Here is a 23,778-nt window from a genome sequence, read left to right on the forward strand (position 1 = left end):
TTCTAATCCAGTCAGAGGTGTAACATTTATTATGACAGAAATTACAGTTTCAAGTATTCTGGTTAATCCAAGTGTAACTATCTATTATGTGAATTTTACAACATTTTGCCATTTTGAAGGAGGAATCCGCCATTGCTGTTTGCAGCTATATTTTGTATTTTCTATATTTTAAATTGTTACTCTGTACTGTACCCTGCTGCTGTTGCAGACTGCAATTTCCCCACTGCAGGACAAATAAAGGATTATCTTATCTATGTTAAGCTAAAATATAACAAACCTCCTAAATATACAAAATAAATACAGTACAGTATACTACACCTGTAATACATGTTATAATAAACTATACTAACTTAGAGACAAGTGGGGTACAATTAGTCCAATGTCAAATGGAACTGCAGCTCAAACCATGTTTTATGTGTAATATATTTGACACCCTATATATTATATACCCCTTTTATTATTTTATATATATTTTATTCACTCTTTCATTAAACAACCATGAAACCGTATGATGGTGAAGTGGATTGTGGTATAGAATTTCATATTTACTATAATAACCAAACAAAAGCAGGTCACATGCAACATGTTTCAATTTCCTATAATAACAACATAAGGGAAACATTTTTTTTTGCAAAAACACGAGGCTGCATCAGTGCTCTCTCAGCTTTGCTTTTGAAGGCAGTTCCTCTTCATAGTAAGAAAGGTATCACTGCTCTCCTTGTCTTGGGATACTCATCAAACTTTTCTTTGTAATACCTGCAATGGAGTAAAGAATACCACTAACATCAGCAAACATGCACCCAAACTACTAGTTATTTACATATATACAATGTAAAAATTAATTATAAGACCTTCACAGATATCTCTGGTTTCTGAGAGAACTACCTGTGATGATGATAAGCTCGTGGTCCAATGGCACATAGAGTGAAAAGGGCAAATGAGAATGTAGATATGGACCATGTCGCAATGGCGTACCCAACCCACTCCACTATCTCTCCAAAAAAGTTTGCACCAGATACATACTCAAACATTCCACCTAGGAGAAAAAAATGATAATTAGAGTGAAAAGGTGCTGAAAGTGATGATTGATATCCTTGCATCTTTTACCATTGATTAATGATTTGGTTTAATACTTTATTTAAACTAATAACTAATTGTTACAGAATTAAACAAAGTTTCCTGACCAGTCTTTGCAATACATGAACCCTATACATGAACATATATGAAATAGGAAATCATGTCAGCATACGGTTTTCTCAATTGCTTTGGTTCATTTCTTGAAACAGTAATAAGATTCTCAAAGCTCTAGGTTATTGTTATAATAGCTTCAATGGTACAGCTCAACACGAAAGCTCACCTGCAAAAGGTCATAACTCACCCAAAACATTTGACTCATGCTTCAAAACAAACTCAATAACTCATAAAAAGTGTCTGATAAAAAGTGAAAGCCCTGAAAATGAAAGGTTCCTTTGGTATTGTGTAAACAATGGTGGCTATAATGTTTATATGTTTTATCAGTATGGTAGTAGACCATGATAATGTTCCTTATATCCATATTTCTGTTTTGTCCTAGTAATGTTTCATTGACACTGAATGTTTACGGTCTCGTCTCGTCATACCACGGAAATTGTTACTGTATTTTTATTTACGTAAATTAACTTTTACACCAGTTACAGTAACAATGGACAAAACGCAATGCAAAGCATCAATAAACAAGGAAAATACTGAACTGTATGTCCAGTAACACACTGTAACACAGTAAAGCAAAATACACTAAATACTTCACCTCACTGGATGACTCGTGGCTCCTGTCTGTCTGACCACAGATTTTCATCGACATCACGTCTGATATTTTTCTTTCCTATTTGTTCAAGTTTCATCTGACAGGTGATTTACCAATTTCTGCGAATATCCCCCAAAAATCTAAATGACTGTAATGATGTTCATGCCTCACAGATTTAGCCAACAGACTGGACTATTGCATAATTTTGTGCATGTGATGACTAAACACATGTTTTGGAGAGTACAACTATTCAACTGAGAAACGACAATCAGTTTTAATCAGCAAGATATATTTAATTGGTAATTTTGCTATTTGTAAACAATTGTACTTACTCATTAGGATAGATGTGATAATACATTAGCAATTGTTTAAAATAATGAGATATTCAAATATTTTGTGAACAAGTGCCCATGGGTTTGGAAGTTTGCACATGTTATTCTGAAAATATTCATTATCATTTAAGAATTGTACCAAAGCAATTGAGAAAACTGAAATGAAAAGTGGCGGGGACTGATTTGTCAGTTAAAAAAAGTGTTCATGCATAATGAAACATATGTCCCTGAAAAAACCTACAGCTCTTTGCCTGCAAGCAAGATGTACGTTTCCTCCCCGGTAATAAGTAACTCGCCCTGTAGCAACCGATAATGTAATAACAGCCAATAATGTAATAACAGCCAATAACGTAATAATTTAAATGTAATAAAACCAATAACGTCATTAATTGCCAATAATGTAATAACTTTTGGCCAATTATGTAATAACTTATTACGTTATTGGCTGGTTATTACGTTATTGGCCTTGCATTAAAAAAAATCTTTGAAAATGTCATAACTGAGCCAATAATGTAATAACTGAGGTATCACTTTATTGTATCTTCAATTTCAAGAGAAAGTGTCACTCTTAGCCTTAATATTGCATCTTGCAACAGATGCTTAAATATCCGACCTTACAGATACCCCTCCACCCTCAAACCCCCCTCCACAGGAAGCCTTATCCCTTTCCAGTTGGACCATTCAAATATGGGCATTAAAATGCCCATGGTTCCCGCCTTAATATCTTTGCCGTCCAATCACCTATTTTATTTCTGAAAACTGTCAGACACTCATGACAACTTAAGAGGGGAAAATAATTGTATCGTCAGCAACGGCAGCCATTGTTTTCCGAGGCGTAGCCAGAGCGGAGACCATGGGAGATCGCCTTGAAATCAGAGACGATATTGTAAGTAAAGACAAGTTTCTTTATATGTGTTGTCAATATTGTCAATTAAAAGTCTAAACTTTTTACTTACAAAGAATCTGTTTGTTGGAGTGACGTGAGTTTTTCAGGAAAGAATTACGTGACCAGTTTGGCCGTTTGTGACACAGGCAGCTATGACGGTAGTAGCATTGTTTAGCCTCAATTTTAGCAGATTTTTGTGAAACTTGGAAAAACAACATTAACTGGCTAGACTATGTACACTTTAAGCGAAATGTACATGCCTTGTTTGGCCAATTTGGTCGATTGTGGAAGAAAGTCAAACGTTTTTTAGGTTTCGAGAGGACTATCCAGCCATAGTGCTAGCTACTTTTGGGGGAGAAGAATTCCGGTTTCCCCCATGTTTCCACTAGTCACTAGAATGGTCATAACCTTTAATCAAAATATGATATTTCTAATCTGTCTTCTGTTATACATTGCCCACAGATTTGTGGATATTCCACCTCCATCTTGTAATTAAAGTGGTTTAAAATTAAGTTGTCTGATGAAGTATGGTGCATGGAGAAGTTTTTGTAAAAAACGTGAAATCAACTTGATAAAATATGATTTGCCTTAAGTAATCATATATTTATTCACATCATAAAAATCCCTTAGTTCTCCTTTTCAATATGGTATAAACAGTTAAGGTGTATGATTTAATATGAACATTCATAAAATATTAATATAAATATGAATATCATATTTCAACAGCATATGGAATATTCGGAATGTTGTCTCAGGCAGTAAAGCGTTAAAGGAGCAATTAAGAGTAAATTTGTATTTATATCTCCCTCTTAGGGTTCCGTTATATTACTCCGAGTATCCAACTCTGTGACCATGCAGACGCTTTGACGGAGTCATGAGTCTTTCAAAGTTCTGCGTTGCAGTTTTCAGTATGGTTTTGCAAATCACCGCCTGCAGGAATGAGTTATTATCTCACCAATGACAGCCCCACAGTCTCCATTGGTCTCAGTCGCCTCGACTGGAAACATTGTTTGGAGGCACACTTCGGGCTACCATAAGCTAAGCTTTACTGATTAGCTTATCCCACACGCAGCTGGGATTCTCGAATCGGGCAAAACAGTGTTAGGGCCCCACACAGACAGACTGGAAGTTTGAAACCGTCTATACAATACGAGTATACGATAAAGTGTTGGTCAGGGTGAGGAGAAGCCAACACAGAGTCTCACAAAAGCATATTGTGATACCAGGTGTTGTTGTGAAAAAAAGAAAAAAAAAATGCACAAATACGAGATAAAGTTTCAAATGCCAAATAGCCCTACTCCAACACAAAAAAATGGTTCTCCGTTTCTGATGTGACCAGTGTGACAAGACAAGAAGAAAAGCAGCGCCAAAAGTCCAAAAGAGTTGTACAAATGGACCTGGGAATGCCTTACTCACATAGGACAGATTGGAGGATTTTGAATCAATAAACCTGAACATTTGCTTTGACCCGACCCCTGATGGCAGCTGCCAATTTGCTGCTATTTCTTATCAATTGGCCACTATTGGAATTTTCCAATAGAACTAATAGAATAGAACTTTCTAATAGAACTGGATAAAGAAAATGACTTTTCAATTAGTGTGATGAAGCTCTACAAGGCCGCTGGACACCACAGTGGTCTTAGCATGTGTTTAAAACACTTATTTAGTAAGGACAGCTGCTGGATGAGTGCATGCATTCTTCTCAGTCATGTCGCCTTAGGGCTCGGGATGGGTATCGAGAACCGGTTCTTGTTTAGAACCGGTTCCCAGTGAATTGGAGTCGTTCCTTAACGATTCTGTTAACGATTCTCTGTGCCGTTGCACATGCGCAAACTTTTATAGTTTATTCAGACTGCAGCAAACATGGCTATAACTATAAAGAAGCGTTCTTAAGTTTGGTTGTATTTCACACGACAAAATGGAAACAACGCCACTTGTAACGCGTGTCAAAAGTCTATTTCGTCGAAGGGAGGAAATACTAAAAATATGAAGAAGCATTTGAACACACAGCATGGAATGAAGTTACTGGAACGTCATGGGCTCGATGCATGCAGCAGCGCAGCTAACATTTGCGCTTCATCTGTAACTCTAAGGTAGAGCTGAACTGCTCAAAAGTGATCACAACCACTTGTTACTATGTGAAGCAATTTGCCTTTATTGTGTGTAGTCGATCAAGTTATCTTCTGTCCCGTCGTTAGAAGCATATATTTGAGCTCCGGCATTTGTCTCCCATTAGTATTTATCTTATCGATCACTTCACGTTATCGGGGGGTATGTGTTATCAGCAAACGTTGCGTTCCCATTATTAAAATGAGCATATACATTTTTTATCCATTATTAAACTTTGAATATTAATTCTTTACCCTTTTAATAGTCCTTTTACATGTGCGTGAAAACGCCTAAACAACATACCCAAAGTACATTGAAAGCTGTTGTTGAACCATTTGGAGTACATGCATGTAAATAGTCTCTTTTGACACCCCTATTGTTAGGACCCCTGTAAGTCCTATTTGTGTTGAGTAATATAAGTTTGAACACAAGAAAACTGAAAGTTTCTATCTTCGACTAGATTTTGTTTTGAAAACAGAGGCCTGAAGAGGCCTAGAGGTGGTAGGTATTAGCTCATTTCAAAGCCAGTTTGAGAAAATTTGATTACAACGAGTGTGTGTGGGAGGGGTGCAGGATGCACAGACCTAGTTGGCTGTAGAGGGAAGAATCGATAAGAGAATCGATGATTAATTGAATAGATGAGCAGGAATTGATAAGGAATCGGAATTGCTAAAATCTTATCAATGCTCATCCCTACCTAGGGCAGTTTAAAATTAAGGGTATATACTGGAGAAAGTAGGTCGTAGTACTATAACAGAACAGAACCCCAAGAGTGAAATATAAATCTGAATTGACTCTTTATTGCTCCTTTAAGGCTTCCTGTGGAGGGGGGTTTAAGGGTGGAGGGGTATCTATAAGGTCGGATATTTACGCATCAGTTGCAAGATGCAATATTAAGGCTAAGAGTGACACTTTCTCTCCAGAAATTGAAGATAAAATAAAGTGATACCTCAGTTATTACATTATTGGCTCAGTTATTACATTTTCAAAGGTTTTTGTTAATGCAAGGCCAATAACGTAATAACCAGCCAATAACGTAATACGTTATTACATTATTGGCAAAAAGTTATTACGTTATTGGCTCAGGAACTTTATTACATTATTGGCAATTTATTACGTTATTGGCCGTTATTACATTATAGGCTTATATAACGTTATCAGTTGCTACACGCCCTCACCCCCTTCCCCCTTTCATAACTTAACTTCCCCCCCCCCCTCCCTTGGGCCCAATAGTGACCCCTTGTCCATAACTCTTAAGACTGGCCAGCAACCCGGAATGCCTGTAATGTGTGCAGCTGCCAGCAAACAGTTTCTTTCTCCAGAAGTCTCATGGTACCTTTAGGAATCTTGTAAACAACTTCTCCTGGCTTTCTCAAATTTCGCAGAATGTGGTCACTGTGAATGTTTATAGCCATACCTACGAAAAACAGAAGTAAACCTAAAGAAAAAGGGAGAATATAAATAAGTGGTTGTTCAAAACCAAACAATGCAGTAGTACAGAGCTCAACTCTAGTTCTGTCAAAACCATAATGCAACAATGAAGAGCATGCTTCAAAAAATTGATGTTGTTAACTTCACACTGAAAAAAACACAGAAACTGTAAGTTACCGTGTCACAGTAAATTGATTAGACAAATACTGATACTCTTGTATCTACTAATTCCTCCCTCACTCACCAAAACCCAGTCGAATGTCTGTCAACCAGGCACCATTGTAGGTGGCACAGTGGAGCAAGTAGTGGGCCTGGAGAAAACCGTTGACTGTGCAAAAGACCATTGCAGAGACAACAATGTAGAGAGGGGAAGGACGACCTTTGTTAAGCAAGGAGTAGATAAATGTCCTTGAAAAGAGAGGAATACAATTTTCAGAATGAAGAAAAAGTTAATGAGTGTCACTCCATGCCCATACTATTCATCTTTGAATGAGTCGACAGCAGCATTTTCCAACCAAGGACCACATGTGGGAACCTGCGTTTTCAAGTCGTCTGTAAGTGGTACGGTACCAGCGAATGTCAACGGTTCATAGCTAGTATCGGGCCGTTTATCAGGGGATTGCTCCAAATAACAATTTTAACTAACCCTCCTGGCTTAAAAGACGAAGACGATCATTGGGGATTTTGTACACATCGTTGTCGATGAAAGTAAAACTCGCTCACTAGAGCGAGGCAGAGGAGGAACAGAGGGAAAATAGTGAGGGCATGAGTATGCCTGACCTTAGTACAGATTATAACAATCACTACGTTTACATGATGGTATCAATTTGAATCTAGCTTTATTTGGATAATGCTAATTTTTGGGGCAACTGCTATTATCCCAATATATATGGGTAGATGACATGACACATGATTTTTCTGTAATTAAGTGTGAATGTTTATTTACATGCATTTTACCACTTAAACAACACATGGTAGTGAAGCATATTATGGTTCTTGATTTAAACTTGTGATTTTGTGTGAAATATGGTTATGTTTTGATTATATTTTAAGGTGAATATGCAAAATGTCCTGCGGTGTGACCGTAACATAGGTGAAGCATTAAACTTACTTATGAACAAAATAAACCATAAATATCTGGAGCAGCTACTAACTGCCTTGGCATTATATTGTATATATTGACATTCTTAATATTAAGTTTTAATATGCGCAAAACTAGTAAATTAGTATTTGCAGCAAAATAACTTTCGTAACACAAATGCTGTCCTGTGGCGTGACATGGAAAATCAGATTTTTGCAACAGCAGTTACATGGACAACTATAGGGGTCCTTAGTTAACCCCCCCTTCCAGGAAGCCCCCCAGATGTTGGAATGTACAGTGAAGGTTAAAAGGTGAGCGTTGAGAGCGTACCTCTGATTAATTTCATAAATTTCACTGTTTCTGTCAGACAATGAATGTGTCATTTTTTGAGAGTCCTGTAGTGTGACAGCTGTAGTTCAAAATTTGTTAAAAAAATATATTTTTGATTAAACATATTAAGCTCAAAACGGTGTACTTATTCAGTTAGCATAATAGCTAAGGTCAGTCTTGCATAGCAATGACTCAAAATGGCCGCAACGATGAAAATGTCCTGTGGTGTGACGGCCCTGTCCTGTGGTGTGACTACTCTGTCCTGTGGTGTGACATAAGTTTGATGTCTTGTTTGGTATTTATCTGTTATTCTTTAAATGTTATATATATTAGGTATTTGAGTCAATGTGACATAATCATTTATTGTATGTGGAATGTCAAATTAAAGGTCTTTTTGTCGATTTTTATAGCATGGGCAAAGAATGAGCAAAGAAAGGACTAAGCAGTACCGAAAAGGCTAAACCAGGATGAAGCCAGGCGTGAGGAGATCCTTAGGGAGAGAAGAAGAAAGTAAATAAGCTGATAATAGGGAAAGGGAGTTGAGGCTTTCTTAAAAATTTACACTTTGTGTAGAAACTGTGCAACAACTGTCTCTGCTTTATCGACAGATATCAAGAAAAGAAAGCTAAGGGAGAAATTCCACCAAGAAATAAGTTGCTTCCCAAAACAAAAAAAGAAAAGCGTCGTAAAGAATGGAGGCAGACAAAGGCAAAGAACAGGAAGAAGAAGAAGGATCTGGCAGCTATTTTGGACATGACTCCCCCATCACCTGAAGGACTTGTCCATGGTTCTCCTGTGCATGGTTCTCCTTCTCTATCTCCCATTCCAAGTCCTTGTATTCTGTCAACAATCAGCCATAAACATCCCTTAGCCCATCCACCAAGCAATAGACCAATTATTTGTTTGTAAACATTCGGGATGCGCGCGCAATGTGGCTGCAGAAAACCGGGAAAGGATAGCATTTTAAATGGCAAAAGGACCACACGGATAATACAAATAGTTAGATTTAAAAAGACCAAAAAGGTCGAGGAGGACAGCCTTTATGAGAGAAAGCGATTACCCATTGATCTGTTGCATCCGAATTTTGATTCGGGTCATGAAAGTCTTGAAATTTTAGTGAGAATGTCGCCCGGTACAGACCGCATAGTCGAGCGGCAACCATGTCTTCACGTCATGTGACATATGTCACAAAGTTAATAATTTTACAGTTTTACAGTCAATTCTACATCTAAAAAGTCGAGCAGGGCAGCTTTCAAGAGATATGGGAATTCTGCTTTTAGCCAGCTGATTCGATTATTTTCCTGATTTGTTTAAACTGGCAATCTAAGTGAGACTGCATCCCGTTACACTGTTTTGACGTTAGCCTCAGTCAGACTCGCTCACTGGCAGTGTGCACAATGTTGTATTTCACTCCATACTACACCAGAAACGTCAGGGAGGACTGCCTAATGTAGATACGGGCCTGATGAAGATAGCCAGTCACCCTTCTGAGATAAAATTACTTAACCCTTGTGTTCTCCTCGGGTCATTCTGACCCATCAGTCATTGTGACCCACCTTCGTTTGCGACAGCTTTACCGCATACAAAAACATGGTGAAGCATTTTCTTTTAACCGTTGGGCTGTCTCAGACCCCCCACATTGCGAAGGTGAAAAGAAAATTATTTTTATTTGCTTTTGTATTGGGTAAAATTGGGTAAACACAACAATGGTTCATTATGAACCTTTTGGTCATATGACCCGAAGGCAGCACAAGGGTTAAATGCTTCGGTAAAAAGGTCGGTTTTAAGCTGTCTTTTAAAAATGTCTAGCGTGTTTGCTTCCCTAATATTTATGGGTAATTTGTTTTATAGTTTTGGGGCGTAATTAGCAAAGGCCGAATGACCAATCTTCTTATGACTGCTTCTGGTGACTTCCAATAGGCCTGCATTTGATGATCGCAGTGTTCGAGCTGGTGTGTAGTTTATAAGGGAGTTAGCAATGTAGCTAGGTCCTTGTCCGTGTAGAGCTTTGTATGTGAGGAAAAGGACCTTAAAGTGAAAGTGACAGGGAGCCAGTGTAAAGTAGCTAGGACAGGACTAATGTGTTCTCTCCTTTTAGTTTTGGTTAATAATCTAGCAGCAGAATTTTGAATGAGCTGTAGTCTTTCAGTGGTTTTCTTGGGAAGACCAGTGAAAAGTCCAGGATTACACCGAGACTCGTCACCTCTGGTTTAAGACAAGGGGTTAAGCCTCCTAGATTCTTAGTCAGCATCTCTCTTTTGGATTTGGGGCCACATAATAGGACTTCGGTTTTGTCTTCATTTAATTTAAGAAAGTTATCATTCATCCATTTGTTTATTGCCAACAGGCAGTTGGTAATGGAATTGATGGCCGTTGCATCGTTGGGTTCAGTGGATATACAGTGAGGAAAATAAGTATTTGAACACCCTGCTATTTTGCAAGTTCTCCCACTTAGAAATCATGGAGAGGTCTGAAATTGTCATTGTAGGTGCATGTCCACTGTGAGAGACATAATAAGTATGATTTTTTAAAAACTATTTATTTGTATGATACAGCTGCAAATAAGTATTTGAACACCTGAGAAAGTAAATGTTAATATTTGGTACTGTAGCCTTTGTTTGCAATTACAGAGGTCAAACGTTTCCTGTAGTTTTTCACCAGGTTTGCACACACTGCAGGAGAGATTTTGTCCCACTCCTCCGCACAGATCTTCTCTAGATCAGTCAGGTTTCCGGCCTGTCGCTGAGAAACAACACAGAGTTTGAGTTCCCTCCAAAGATTCTCTATTGGGTTTAGGTCTGGAGACTGGCTAGGCCACGCCAGAACCTTGATATGCTTTTTACGGAGCCACTCCTTGGTTATCCTGGCTGTGTGCTTCGGGTCATTGTCATGTTGGAAGACCCAGCCTCGACCCATCTTTAATGCTCTAACTGAGGGAACGAGGTTGTTCCCAAAAATCTCGCAATACATGGCCCCGGCAAACCTCTCCTTAATACAGTGCAGTCGCCCTGTCCCATGTGCAGAAAAACACCCCCAAAGCATGATGCTACCACCCCCATGCTTCACAGTAAGAATGGTGTTCTTGGGATGGTACTCTTTATTCTTCTTCCTCCAAACACGTTTAGTGGAATTATGACCCCAAAGTTCTATTTTGTTTCTCATCTGACCACATGACTTTCTCCCATGACTCCTCTGGATCATCCAAATGGTCATTGGCAAACTTAAGACGTGCCTGGACATGTGCTGGTTTAAGCAGGGGAACCTTCCGTGCCATGCATGATTTCAAACCATGACGCCTCAGTGTATTACCAACAGTAACCTTGGAAACTGTGGTCCCAGCTCTTTTCAGGTCCTTGACCAGCTCCTACCGTGTAGTTCTGGGCTGATTTCTCACCTTCCTTAGGATCATTGAGACCCCACGAGGTGAGATCTCGCATGGAACCCCAGTCCGAGGGAGATTGACAGTCATGTTTAGCTTCTTCCATTTTCTAATGATTGCTCCAACAGTGGACCTTTTTTCACCAAGCTGCTTGGCAATTTCCCCGTAGCCCTTTCCAGCCTTGTGGAGGTGTACAATTTTGTCTGTAGCGTATTTGGACAGCTCTTTGGTCTTGGCCATGTTAGTAGTTGGATTCTTACTGATTGTATGGGGTGGACAGGTGGCTTTATGCAGCTAAAGACCTCAAACTGGTGCATCTAATTTAGAATAATAAATGTAGTGGGGGTGGACATTTTAAAGGCAGACTAACAGGTCTTTTGAGGGTCAGAATTCTAGCTGATAGACAGGTGTTCAAATACTTAATTGCAGCTGTATCATACAAATAAATAGTAATAAAAAATCATACATTGTGATTTCTGGATTTTTTTGGGGATGTCTCTCACAGTGGACATGCACCTACGATGACAATTCCAGACCTCTCCATGATTTCTAAGTGGGAGAACTTGCAAAATAGCAGGGTGTTCAAATACTTATTTTCCTCACTGTATATAGTTGTGTGTCATCCGCATAGCTATGGAAATCTATGTTATGTTCTCTGATTATGTCGCCGAGTGGTAACATATAAAGAGAAAAAAGTAATGGACCCAAGCAGCTTCCTTGAGCAACCCCATAGCAGTTCTCATGTTTCTTGGACCTATGGTCTCCTAAACTAACATATCACCTTCCTGTGATATGATTTTATCCAGTTCAATACACTATCCGTGAACCCAATAAGCTTTTCCAGTCTATTCATTAGGATGTCGCGATCAATGGTATCAAATGCTGCAAAGAGATGTAGCAGGATAAGGATAGAGACTTTATTTGCATCAGAGTTTAGTCTGAGGTCGCTAATTATTTTGTTGAGAGCAGTTTCAGTACTGTGATATTTCCTGAAACCTGACTGTGAGACTTCCAGGATGTTATTTTCTTCAAGAAAATAATTTAATTGGACTAAAACTATCTTTTCCAGTACTTTACTAATAAATGGAAGGTTTGATATTGGTCTGTAATTTGCAAGTAGACTGTTATCCAATTTGGGTTTCTTTAATAGGGGTGTAACGGTGCGGTTTCCCGTTACCGCTAGCAAGCAACGTACCGTCGCGGGGAAGCCATTCATGCAGCATGGCGAACGGTGATATTCTGTGTCCGGACGAAGGGAAGACCCGACGGAAAGTCGGAGGGGTCTTTCTTAAAACGTGAGCGCACGGAATGTACGACTTGGGTGGGGGAAACAGGGGTGTTTGTATAAGGTGAGCGCTGGGGAGCTATTTAGCGGGTTAGAATGTTGTGTAGCAGGATGGAAGGTGGATTTTCCTGTCTGTAGTATTATAGGGAATGTATGTATTTTTTGTTAGGTGGAGTCGGGAGTATCGTAAGATTAATTGATTTAGAAGGGGGATAATGGGCAGAATGGGTGAGGCGGCGCGGATAAAAGGGCAGAGCAGAGCAGATGGAGGCAGTGGGGACTAAGGGGAACAGCCGACCACACCTCTGGCGGGCCAATATACGGGATGCCGAAATGCCCTGAGTTAGCAGAAAGGTTTGGAAAACTGTGTAGGTAGGGGAGCTTAGAATTCCCGTTTTTTTTCCCTTTTATTAATAAACCCTTCTGGGATTGACTCTAAGGCCTTGAAGCACTGCCTCCAAGTTTTTGTGACCGCCGCAAAGTTGGCCATCCTACAATGGCTCCGTTTGAGTCACTCCATGTAATCAGCGAAGGTCCTGTGACGCAGTACCGCAATAAGACCAACTGTTTCCTGATGAGCACTGTGCCATTTACCTGGGGGTTCCAGAGTGTAACATGGAATTACAGTGAAAGAAGTCACGGAAAAGGGTTTCCTGATGGGGTCAGAATTGTGTGAAGCTGATGGCAGACCAGGTTGTGCTAAGGGGACATGATCTACAAACTGCTGAGGCACTGTTTGACTTCTTGTCCAGCAAAGATGAGATGAAAATCCAAATTAAATGGATAGAGGAAATTTGCTGAATTTGACACACTGTTCCCTCCTGTCCTACCAGCTGTGAAGGGTATACCGGGCACACACCAGATTTTCACTACAACATCGGGGGAAATATTTCACAGGGAAGTCAGTTGCTTCTACACAGGGGCGGATCTAGAAAAAGATTTCATGGGTGGCAAGAGGGTGGCAGGAGATTTTGAGGGGTGGCACCCCCATGGCAGAAGAATATATGCTGATTTAATCACAGTCATATTAATCAAGGTTTATTTGGAATCAATGTTTATTTGGAATGCCCCCAAATTAAGACGTTTTAACTCAAAAACATTAGGCTACATTATTATGGCACATTATTAAAGCCTTAAATCAAAGATATTGAAGAAACAAATCAACATGTATGTTTTCATTGATTCAACCAATCCGAAGGTTGGACAACTTGGTCAGCTAGTAGTAGAACCCTTACGGAAGGAAAATATATTGCAGTATATTGGAAAATATGATGGCATATATTAGGCAATATATGTCCATATATGGACATATATTATATGTAAAAAGTATAGCTGCAAGCAGCAATGGCGAATACCTCCAAAATATTGTAAAATTGACATAATAGACAGTTACACCGGGATTACCCAGAAAACTAGAAACTTTTTTGTAAAAAAAAAAAAATATACACCAATGCCTGGAGTTGAACCTAAAACCCTTCGTTTACTGGAACAACCCCTCATCCAATTGAGCCATTCCAAGATCTAGACTTTGCAGGGTTCAGTTACTGAATAATAAAATAAGACGTTTCTCCTATGGCAATCAAAGTCACATTTGGTCCAAGCTCAAACATCTCTAATTCAGGCATATTTTCACATATCAAGGTGAAACTTTGCAGGGTACTTCAGGGGGAAGTCACCTTAAAGCCTATTCCTGACGGGGGAATCCTAATTATATGGAAAGATATACATGAAATAAATGTACAGATATGTGTTCAATATATTGTGGAATATATTTGAAATATAGGTAAAATTATATGGAAAAATATTTGAAATATATAACAATGATCGCTTCCAGCAAACCTCTTTTGAATTAGCCATTTCCCCCTAAATAAATGTCAATCTCACGGTGTTTACGTTTTTGTGGGCAAATTTTCAATTAGCAGGTGGTACTGTTTGAATCGGGATTCCATTTGAAATACTGCCGTTGAAAACCTTATTAGAATACCTTGTAGATGGCTGAGCGGTTAGGGAATCAGGCTATTAATCAGAAGGTTGCCGGTTCGATACCCGGAAGCGCTAAAATGAAGCTGTGTCCTTGGGCAAGGCAATTCACCCTACTTGCCTCGGGGTTTGTCCCTGTACTTACTGTAACTTTTCTGCTAAATGACTAAATGTAAATATCACCATATGTCTGTACATTGTAAGGGCATGTTCTCACATATGTACACATGCATTGTACAATATATCTTTCCATATATTTAAAATATATTCTATCATATATGAATATATGACACTATATCTTTACATATATTACCCATACATTTTTCCATATAAAGCGGCATAGATTATGGTGGTTATTTATGAATAGATATTTGCATATATTTTGGGATATATAACCACATATTATATATTCATGTTCCATATATTGCAATATATGGAAAACGGCAATCATTGCTGTATTCTGCAATATATTGCAATATATTACATGAATATATATTATAGTTTATAATATATTAGTAATATATTTATCATCAACATATTGTCCCATGTATTTCCATATATAATATATTGGTAAATGTAATGGAAAATAATATATTAACAATATATTAAAATGTATTTCAAATCATATATTGGTAAATATATTTTCTTTCCGTAAGGGAAGAATGTGCAAAAAGTTAGAAGTTTGTATGGTCGATTTTTACAAAGATTGAAGAAACAATGAAAATTGTGTGTATTTAAATGTCTGTTAGGTTTTTCGGCATTCAGACTGTCTACTCTTTTACCCCGGTCCCTAAATATGACACGGAGCCTGAACGGAGGTACGAATATGAATGTCTGTTGAATCTCGAATATAAAATAGATTTCACCTTGGTCTCAGCGCATTGGGGAGGGTGATTGGAGTTGTCTAGTGCTGCATTCACTTGCAGTGGGATATTAACAGGCCCAAACGTAATTCGCCCGAGCAGAATTCAGATAAAAATCTGCGGAATTGTATTGGTCTGAGGCAAACATTTAATAAACTTGTCTACTTATATTACGTCTCTATTCTTTCAAAATAATTAACCTTTAAACAGAGCCCATTGCCACATGTGTAGGTAGTAGGTCTGTGATAGCAATCAAAGGAAGTTTGTCAACCCTGAAACTGATACAATATGTAAACATTAAGTAAAAATTTCCAGATTCAGCCCTGAAGAATTGACACAGAAAAAATTATCAAACAAAATTACAGGAATAGATAGGGCCAGGGAGTTTTCAGGGGATATTTATGAGAATGGATCAATACTTTTCTGCAAAGTCTGTCAACATTCAATCGACCATATTCGGCGTCAAACTGTTGTGGAACATCTTCAGTAGCTCTGACACAAGAACAGGAATGCACTCGGAATTCTGCAGATTTTCACTCTGAATAACCGCAGAAAATGTGAAAATATCCACAGATTTTGTTTGGGCTTGTATAATAGAAATTCGCTCTCGCAAATGTCCGACTTGGCGGAGTGGGGAGGGGGGTTGGAGCCATCTAGTGCTGCATTCACTTGCAGTGGGATATTAGAAATGCGCTCTGGCAAATGTCCAACTCGGCTGCATTCACTTGCAGTTGGATATTAGAAATTAGCTCATTAAATTTGCGCAAATTTCAGATGAGTCGCAACTTTTCTTTGTTATCAAAGCTGCCAACTGAGGTGGCAGCTGGGGTGGCAAGGCTATTTTTAGGGTGGCAGTTGCCACACCATGCCACCCCGGTAGATCCGCCCCTGCTTCTACAACCATCCCAAAGTGTGTGACTGCTTTAACGTCAAACAAGTCACAATGACCACTGACAGTCCAGGTCAAGAGGTGAGCACAGTCCCTCCCTCCCAAGATGAAGATGAAGGTGACCAAGACGTGTTGGAGGTGGGAAAGTTCATCATTGTCAAATATGATGAGAAGCGATATGTGGGCCAAATCTCAGATATTCAGGGAGAGGACATAGAGGTGAATTGTATGGTTCAGCGTGGACAGAAGAATACTTTCCAGTGGCCTGACAAAGATGATCGCATCTATTACTCCCGTACTCCCGTGGATCATGTTCAACACAGCTTTTTCTAACATGATTTCAATGACATTCTACTGAGAAGCAAGATGTTTTGTCGTCTTTTTGATGACTGATGCCTCTAATATGTTGATTATTCAGTATGTCTTGTTGTTGACAAATGTTAAGTAAAAAATGCAAAGGGATTTGTTTGTTACAAAAGTACTTAATACATTTTACCAATAAAGTTCATACAATGTCATCTCTTCCTGTGGTGTGACGGCACGTCCTGTGGTGTGACATCACTTCAAATACAATTAAATGACTTTTCCTAATCTTAACTAACTTTTATTATTATGTACATATGAAAATATTGCATAATTTAACTATCAAAAAGAAAGCTGACATTTTCATTAGGGTTTTCTTTTTCATTTCATAGAATATTTCCACTAGAGTGAGTGATAAAAGATGGCACAAGTGAATACTCAAATAAAAAAACAGCTGTGAAAAATAATCATATGCAGAATTTTGATGAACATTCTGAAAGAGTACTTCTTAAACTTTAAACATACCTAAGTTGTACTTGAAATCAATAATAGTAAAATATTTTGTCATAGTGACATGTCACACCGCAGGACAAATTGTGGCTGAAGCTATAAGAAAAGCTTAATGCTTTTATAATAATGAAATTACACAAAAAATCTACGGAACACTAGTAGTTTAAAAAAATTCAGCATTTGAACATTATAATTTCATACAACTGTAATCCTCAACAACAACAACATTTCGAGAAAGACGGCGAACGGAGAGCAAGATAAAGCTACGTTCCTCTACATTTCGAGCATTATGACAATAAGAGTACTGCGAATGCAAACTGCGCTATTGGCGCTATTGGCTCGCGTTGTTTGTTTGTTTCTGCCGGGCCGTAGCCTTATGATGTTGTCATACTCATAATTCTAGTCAGAATATGAGTCTGAAACCGCTTCGTTGGGCTGTGAATATGGGGTGTGTTTCAACAGAAATTCTTTAAAAAAACGCCTCTTCGCTCAATTGGATATACCTACATTCAGACCTACCTACAACCTACCAGAGCATATAGCACGTGCACGTAGTATGTTTTTTGTTGAAAACAAATTAAACCCAAGTGCTCTTTGGTGACGTGGTTGATTACGTTACTGTTGATCATCTGTCCATCATCATATAAAGCCTGCCCTGACAATTTGATTGGTCCGAACAGCTCCTGTTCGGACATACCTTTTCCCCAACCGAGCTACCCCAGACCCATCTTCCCGACCAAATATTTTTGTGGGCAGGGCTAAGTTGGGCTGGCAGCCGGCAGCGACAACTTATCGTCTTTTTCGACTTCAGTCCAGTTCATAGTCCAATTCACCGTTTACAAGAATGCGATGTCCAAATGATCGACCGACTCGGATCGAGTTATCTCGGGGTGACGATCGGATTGTAGTCGGACCGCAATTATTTGAACAAAGGTGTTTACAAGAAAGGGATAATTCTATTTCAGTCCAAATAAGCCAGTAGTTCGAATCCATGTAACCATGCTGAATCAGTCAGGATGAACGCTTCTGCTCCCTGTCTGTTGAAATAAAAAAATAAACTGCTCAGGTAAACAGTTGTCTGTTTGAGTAACATCAGGGGCCTGTACTACGAATCAAGATCAACATGCTCTGGATTCCTTTCAGTTACCCAGCTACGCAAAGCCTAACAATCAAAATCACGATAAGCGGTACTACGACGGCAGTTATCAATTCTCTAACTCAACCCAGATCTTTCCAATCTAGAGACATGCACGTTCACATAAAGGGGTGGTGTTTGCATCATAAATCCAATCGCAAACATGGACGAAACAAGAGCCGCATATTTCACACAGGAGGAGCAGACAATAATCTGACAAACTTTGTCTACTCCTCCTGCATGAAATATTGTAATACAAACATATCAGTAATACGGACATAATACAGGCTAAAATCAACAAAGTCGCTGCTACCAGGGTCATTTTAATGCAGGAATTTATTTTGAAATAGTATCTACTGGTGCACATGTCATGCACTAACCTACATGAGAATATAATACGTGTTTGCAGTGGACGTGCATCCCCTCCCCCCCCCCCCCCCCGCCGTTGAAATGATCGAATGAATCAAAAAAAGATTTGTTTATTTTACAGAACGAGATTCAAAGGACCAAATCAGTAAAATGATCTGAACTTCCCATCACTAGTGTGCATTCTATAACGTTAAACTTTTGTTGCTGTATTATTTTGGTTGCAACCCTGGCAGTGGCAAACGATCGTGGGAGCAAATCAAAAATAAATATAAAACCATAATTCTAAACGGTAAGTAGCAGTAGGCAATACTTGTACATATCTTAAAGCCAACAAGTACAAGGCTGAATTGCCTGAATTAGTCCCTTTTGTAGGATATTGTGTAGCTACAAAAGGTCTATCGAACAATGAAATTGCTTGCAGCCAACAGGAAGAAAAATTAGGCAATTGGGGCGGGGGGGGCTCCTCCACAGGACTTCACTCCAGCCGAGGAGCTGGCCCTCTCCAGCTATCAGGGTCACCCCATGATGGAAGGAGTGAAAGGGGGCATTTCTTCAGACCCTGGTGGCAGTAGGTTGGAAGCCCAGGCATATGTCTGTTTCAAGTAATCTATGTGCCCAATGTTCATTAAACAATTATTTATGAATATTGTAGGAGTGAAATGTATTACTGTTCTCTGCAGTGACAGGAAATACAGTGGTGTTGCTGCCACCACCCACTGTTGTCCCACTGTGCCATACAGAGGTAACAGTGAAACTAATAGTCATACGCCAGTATGTATACCATATGTGGTTGTTGAATATTGATACCATTTACTTTCTCAAGTGGAGGTCCAAGATGATCAGGAAACTGTGTCAGGGAGAGGAACTTCTTCCTCTCCCTGAGCCTAGGACCTCCACTTCAAGGCCAAGACAAAGACACAAGGTATAAGCAATGAACCTTTAAACACAGTAGTCAAATGGACACCTTCCACTTTCTCCAAGTGTGCCTTGCAAAGGAAAAATGTTCTTTATTTGTTTCAGATTGGAGCAGACAATGTGAGGGCCCTGTATAAGAGAACCCTGGAGCTTGATATAGAGTATAAGAGGCTTTTAATAATAAAAAAAACAAGGCTGGAGATAGAAAAACTGGAATATGAGAAGAGATAGTACATGACTGACACTAAACTTAGTTACACTGACATTATTTTTCTGTGTTCCTAGGGAAGGGAGAAGACATGAGGATGTATTTGTTTACATTTTTCTACATTTTGGTATTTTTATACCTTTTTGTGGCTTTTTTGTTATGCCTTTTAAGTCTTTTGTAGGTAGGGGTTTAACCACTTCTCTCTTTCAATGTCCTATTTATGTTTTTTTTTTTTATGGTATAAAAGTGAATGAAACATCAACATTCAATGAGTAGTAGTGAAATTATCATTTATTTAACTTGTGAACATTGAGCATTGTACAGATAAACGTTCTTTTGGTTTGAAATGTTTTGGTTGAAAGAAACCACAATTTCTGATATGGAAATTATTAGAAAATGGGTCAAAGCAACCCAAGGACAAAAGGGTTAAGGGGAGACACCCCAGTGAATAGGGATAATATATCAACGTGAAACCTTCCCAGTTGATAACTAATAGTAGGTCAAATATTGTTTTCATTACCGGTTTCCTGTAAATGTAGCCTTTGTTTAAATCAGCAAATGAAGCATTAAGTTAAGTATAAATATTATATCATTTGCGACATTATCGTCAAGAATGACTTAGTGGGCGGGGCTTTTATACCGGTTGATCTCTGATCTCCAATTTAACCTGCTCCCGACCAGGTTAGCCGTTCAGCATATGTTACCATGGCGATCTACCCCGGTAACAAGTGATCCACCGTCGTAGTACAGAAAATCCTGGGTTGAACCTGAAGTTACCTCGCTAACGCCAAATCTTGATTCGTAGTACAGGCCCCAGCTCTAATAATACTAAATGGTAGAATCAGATTTCCAAAGGCCTGTTCCATAAAGACCACTCAAAAAAGCTGAACTTAAATTAACCTAACAAGTCATGGATTATATTGATCCACCACGGCAAAAATCAATTTAAGGCTACGTGACTTCTTCTCAAAAGAACATTCTCTTTAAGCCCCATACTATGACAGCTTTCTCATCCACCACTTCATCAAAATAAAATTACATACCGTGATTGACTTGAACGATAGGATACGTAGGTCTAGGTCCTTTTTTATACAACTTTACTTCATTTAACAAAAAAACATACACCCTCTGAACACATCTCAATTGACTTTTTTTAAATGTCTTTAAATAAATACTATTAACCAATATATTATCCAGTAGACTAACTTTTTAACATTGTTTTTGTGTCGGGAAAATGGAAGATAGATGTATGGATTTCGGTTTGTTTCACAATTGTTGGCTACTATTAACCAATATGTAGCTATGATAATTCTAGTGGAATGATTTAGATTGAGATATATGTAGCATCAGCCTTAACATTTGATATCACAAAGTACCATATAGCCATAAGTTTAACGTAGGCTATATAGGTTTGTTTCAATTAGAATTAGAATTGGGTCAGTTTTACAGGAACGTCTGGTTAAGCACCAACACAGGCTAAGTCTGACAATTAGTCTGCCCAGGACCAGGTACTTGCACAACATAAGTTTGCATGGTAACTGAGTTTGAACTCAATTGAACTGGCTTTATGGAACTGAATCGACTCGAAATTAGTCAGACAAACTGACATAAGCCTGGATTATTCGGTAAACTTGCTTTATGGAACAGCTCTCAGGTTACAGTCAGGTTGATTGCAACATGCACGTAGCAATTTAGCAGATGTGTAGACACAAGTTCTCTGCATAGTCAAGCTGTATAATTATCAATGTTGCTAGTTGAGCGCCTACATCCCCCCCCCCTCATCAGGGTGGCCCTTAAAGGTTGTTATGAAGGCTGAAATGGCCCTTGAAAAAGTTTCCCCACCCCTGTACTATACACATACTGCTAAGAATTTTTGAGCCCCATGAAGAGATTGCTATTCAGGCCACTCCCCCCTACCCTGCCCAGCTATGTGTAGAGAATTGGCATACTGCAAAATGTAACAGGATGCAATAGGACATTGTGGAAAGGCTTCACATGCCTTTTTGCTATACCTTTTAAATCCCTGCTCAGGTATTCTTCGCGACCGGCCTTTCCCCGCTGCTATGGGTTTGTGCCACGAGAGCAAGCTCTTAAACGTATCACACATTTGTTCAGTTAATGCTTATTATATTGACAATGTACATTGTAAAACACTTTGTGACCCTGTCTGTGAAAAGCGCTGTATAAATACATTTTACTTACTTACTTTTTATTTACAGCTGGCACAAGAACATGGGTTCACAGACCATTGCACATTAAAACCCACCGTCAGTAAATCTTTCCACTATTTTCACCACCTTCCCCTGGGTATAAGTGTTTGCTCCCCTTGTTAGTCTTGTCAGAATGTTAATCTTTCTGTCCTGTTCCAACACGTAGTCTGTTCCTTTGTGTTCATGTTCCCAAGTCTTCTGTGTTGTTATTGCCTGTGTTTTTGGGGTCGTTAACAGTACCTGAGTTGGCAAGTATTTGAGTGGTATTTTTTAAGTTAGGTAGTAATTAATTTGAATTATTTAAGTTATTTCTGCCTACCATGTCATACAATTGGGTCCACAAGCTCTGATAGCATGTGATTGTATGGTGATCAAAAATACACGCAACAGTGCAATGATAAATTCCATAACTACATTCTTACAATGGCATCTCATTTACAGTAGTGTTAGTAAAATGCAGTGCTTAGTTTAGTTCCACAAAATGCTCTGATAACTGTTACAAAACTAAAAACAGCTGCAAAAAAACTGAGCAAACTGCGTGTTTAGAATTTCATATTAGATTTCAGTTAGGAAAACTTAACTCTTGAACCCCACTGAGTTCCCTTATGGGGAACTCATTTATGTCTGTTTCAAGCTATGAATCATGGTCTTGACACAAAGTTCTTGTACCTTTGAAAGTAATGCAGACAGAAGGTCCAGAGAAGCAAGTTTCTGCCCAGGCTGTGCTGGGAGTCGGTGGTTAGGACAAGGAGCACAGGCACCAGGAAAGAAGGTAACTCCTGAAGGAACCAGGCAAGTTTAGCTGGACATGTTCTTCCTGGAGGTCCATCACAGCCGACATAGCGTCCATAAGGAGTGTGAGTCTTGGTCTGCCTGACAAAATATGCCAGTGCACTTAATATTAATCCCCAGCTGAGACATTGTAGAAAGCTCTCCCTGCACTCCATCCCTCCTATTTATTACAGTTTTTTCAGGCAAAAAACTCAGGTCAAGAAGAATGCTTTCGCTTAGGATAGAGCACCTTCTGGGTTATCGAAGAGTGTGTTCAAAAAAACATGTGTTGGGAGGTCCTCCCCTCAAAATGTCGGCTATGTGTAGAGAATTGACCCACTGCGCAAAGGATTGTGGGTCAGAATGGCCAGCATTCTGGCTGGCATATGTAACAGGATGCAAAAGGACATTGTGAAAAGGCTTCACATGCCTTTTCGCTATACCTTTAAATTCCTGCTCAGGTATTCTTTGCGACCAGCCTTTCCTTGCTGCTATGGCTTTGTGCCATGAGAGGAAGCTCTTAAACATATCACACGTTTGTTCAGTTAAAGGGGCGATTGACTGGGTTTTGGGGTTATTTCACACTACTCCCTAAGGTCTCCAAATAGGGTATGTAACATTGGTTGGGTTGAAAATGGCCCGGGTGCTGTTCTATGCCCCGTGATAGATCCTCTGAAATGTTCCCGGGAAAAAACACTAGCAAGCTAAACTAGTTTACATGCCTACAGTCTAGGTGTTTTTGCTACCTAGCTGTCAAATCAGCATTAATAAAAAGAAGATGTGCTACGCTAACATTGACTACGGTCATGGCTGATGTTTGTCTATACCGTAGCGTAAAAGATCCCTGTGCAGTTCGACCTTTGACACATTTGCGCAAACCATTTCACCAAGGACGGTTTTGAAAACCTGGGACAGTGTAAAGCAGGATTTGCTATTAAGCTGTTGCTTAAAAGAGGTGAGTTTCGACCTTAGGTACGTTCATCACAACTGCAAGCTGTAGAATGATTTT

The 23,778-nt window shown here is 39.1% G+C and overlaps 1 protein-coding gene across 1 annotated transcript; it reads right to left on the reverse strand.

Moving 5' to 3' along the window:
• srd5a2a (steroid-5-alpha-reductase, alpha polypeptide 2a) lies at positions 1 to 23,073 on the reverse strand. Its single transcript, XM_084686128.1, has 5 exons — positions 22,668 to 23,073; positions 6,786 to 6,949; positions 6,447 to 6,548; positions 886 to 1,036; positions 1 to 756 (listed from the first exon to the last, which is right to left on the reverse strand). The coding sequence occupies exons 1-5, from the start codon at positions 22,943 to 22,945 to the stop codon at positions 690 to 692; spliced, it is 762 nt and encodes a 253-aa protein (XP_084542254.1). The 5' UTR covers positions 22,946 to 23,073; the 3' UTR covers positions 1 to 689.
• Between the last annotated feature and the right edge of the window lie 705 nt (positions 23,074 to 23,778).

Source organism: Hypomesus nipponensis, chromosome 21, assembly GCF_054491055.1.
Source record: "Hypomesus nipponensis isolate SF chromosome 21, ASM5449105v1, whole genome shotgun sequence".
Taxonomy (NCBI): domain Eukaryota; kingdom Metazoa; phylum Chordata; class Actinopteri; order Osmeriformes; family Osmeridae; genus Hypomesus; species Hypomesus nipponensis.

Coding starts and splice junctions, on each gene's coding strand:
- srd5a2a (XM_084686128.1), bottom strand. CDS start 22,945: ATGGAGTGCAGGGAGAGCTTTCTACAATGTCTCAGCTGGGGATTAATA. Junction 1,037..6,446: donor TGTTTACAAGATTCCTAAAG/GTACCATGAGAC, acceptor TTTTTCTCCTAG/GTGGAATGTTTGAGTATGTA. Junction 757..885: donor CGAGCTTATCATCATCACAG/GTAGTTCTCTCA, acceptor ACTCCATTGCAG/GTATTACAAAGAAAAGTTTG.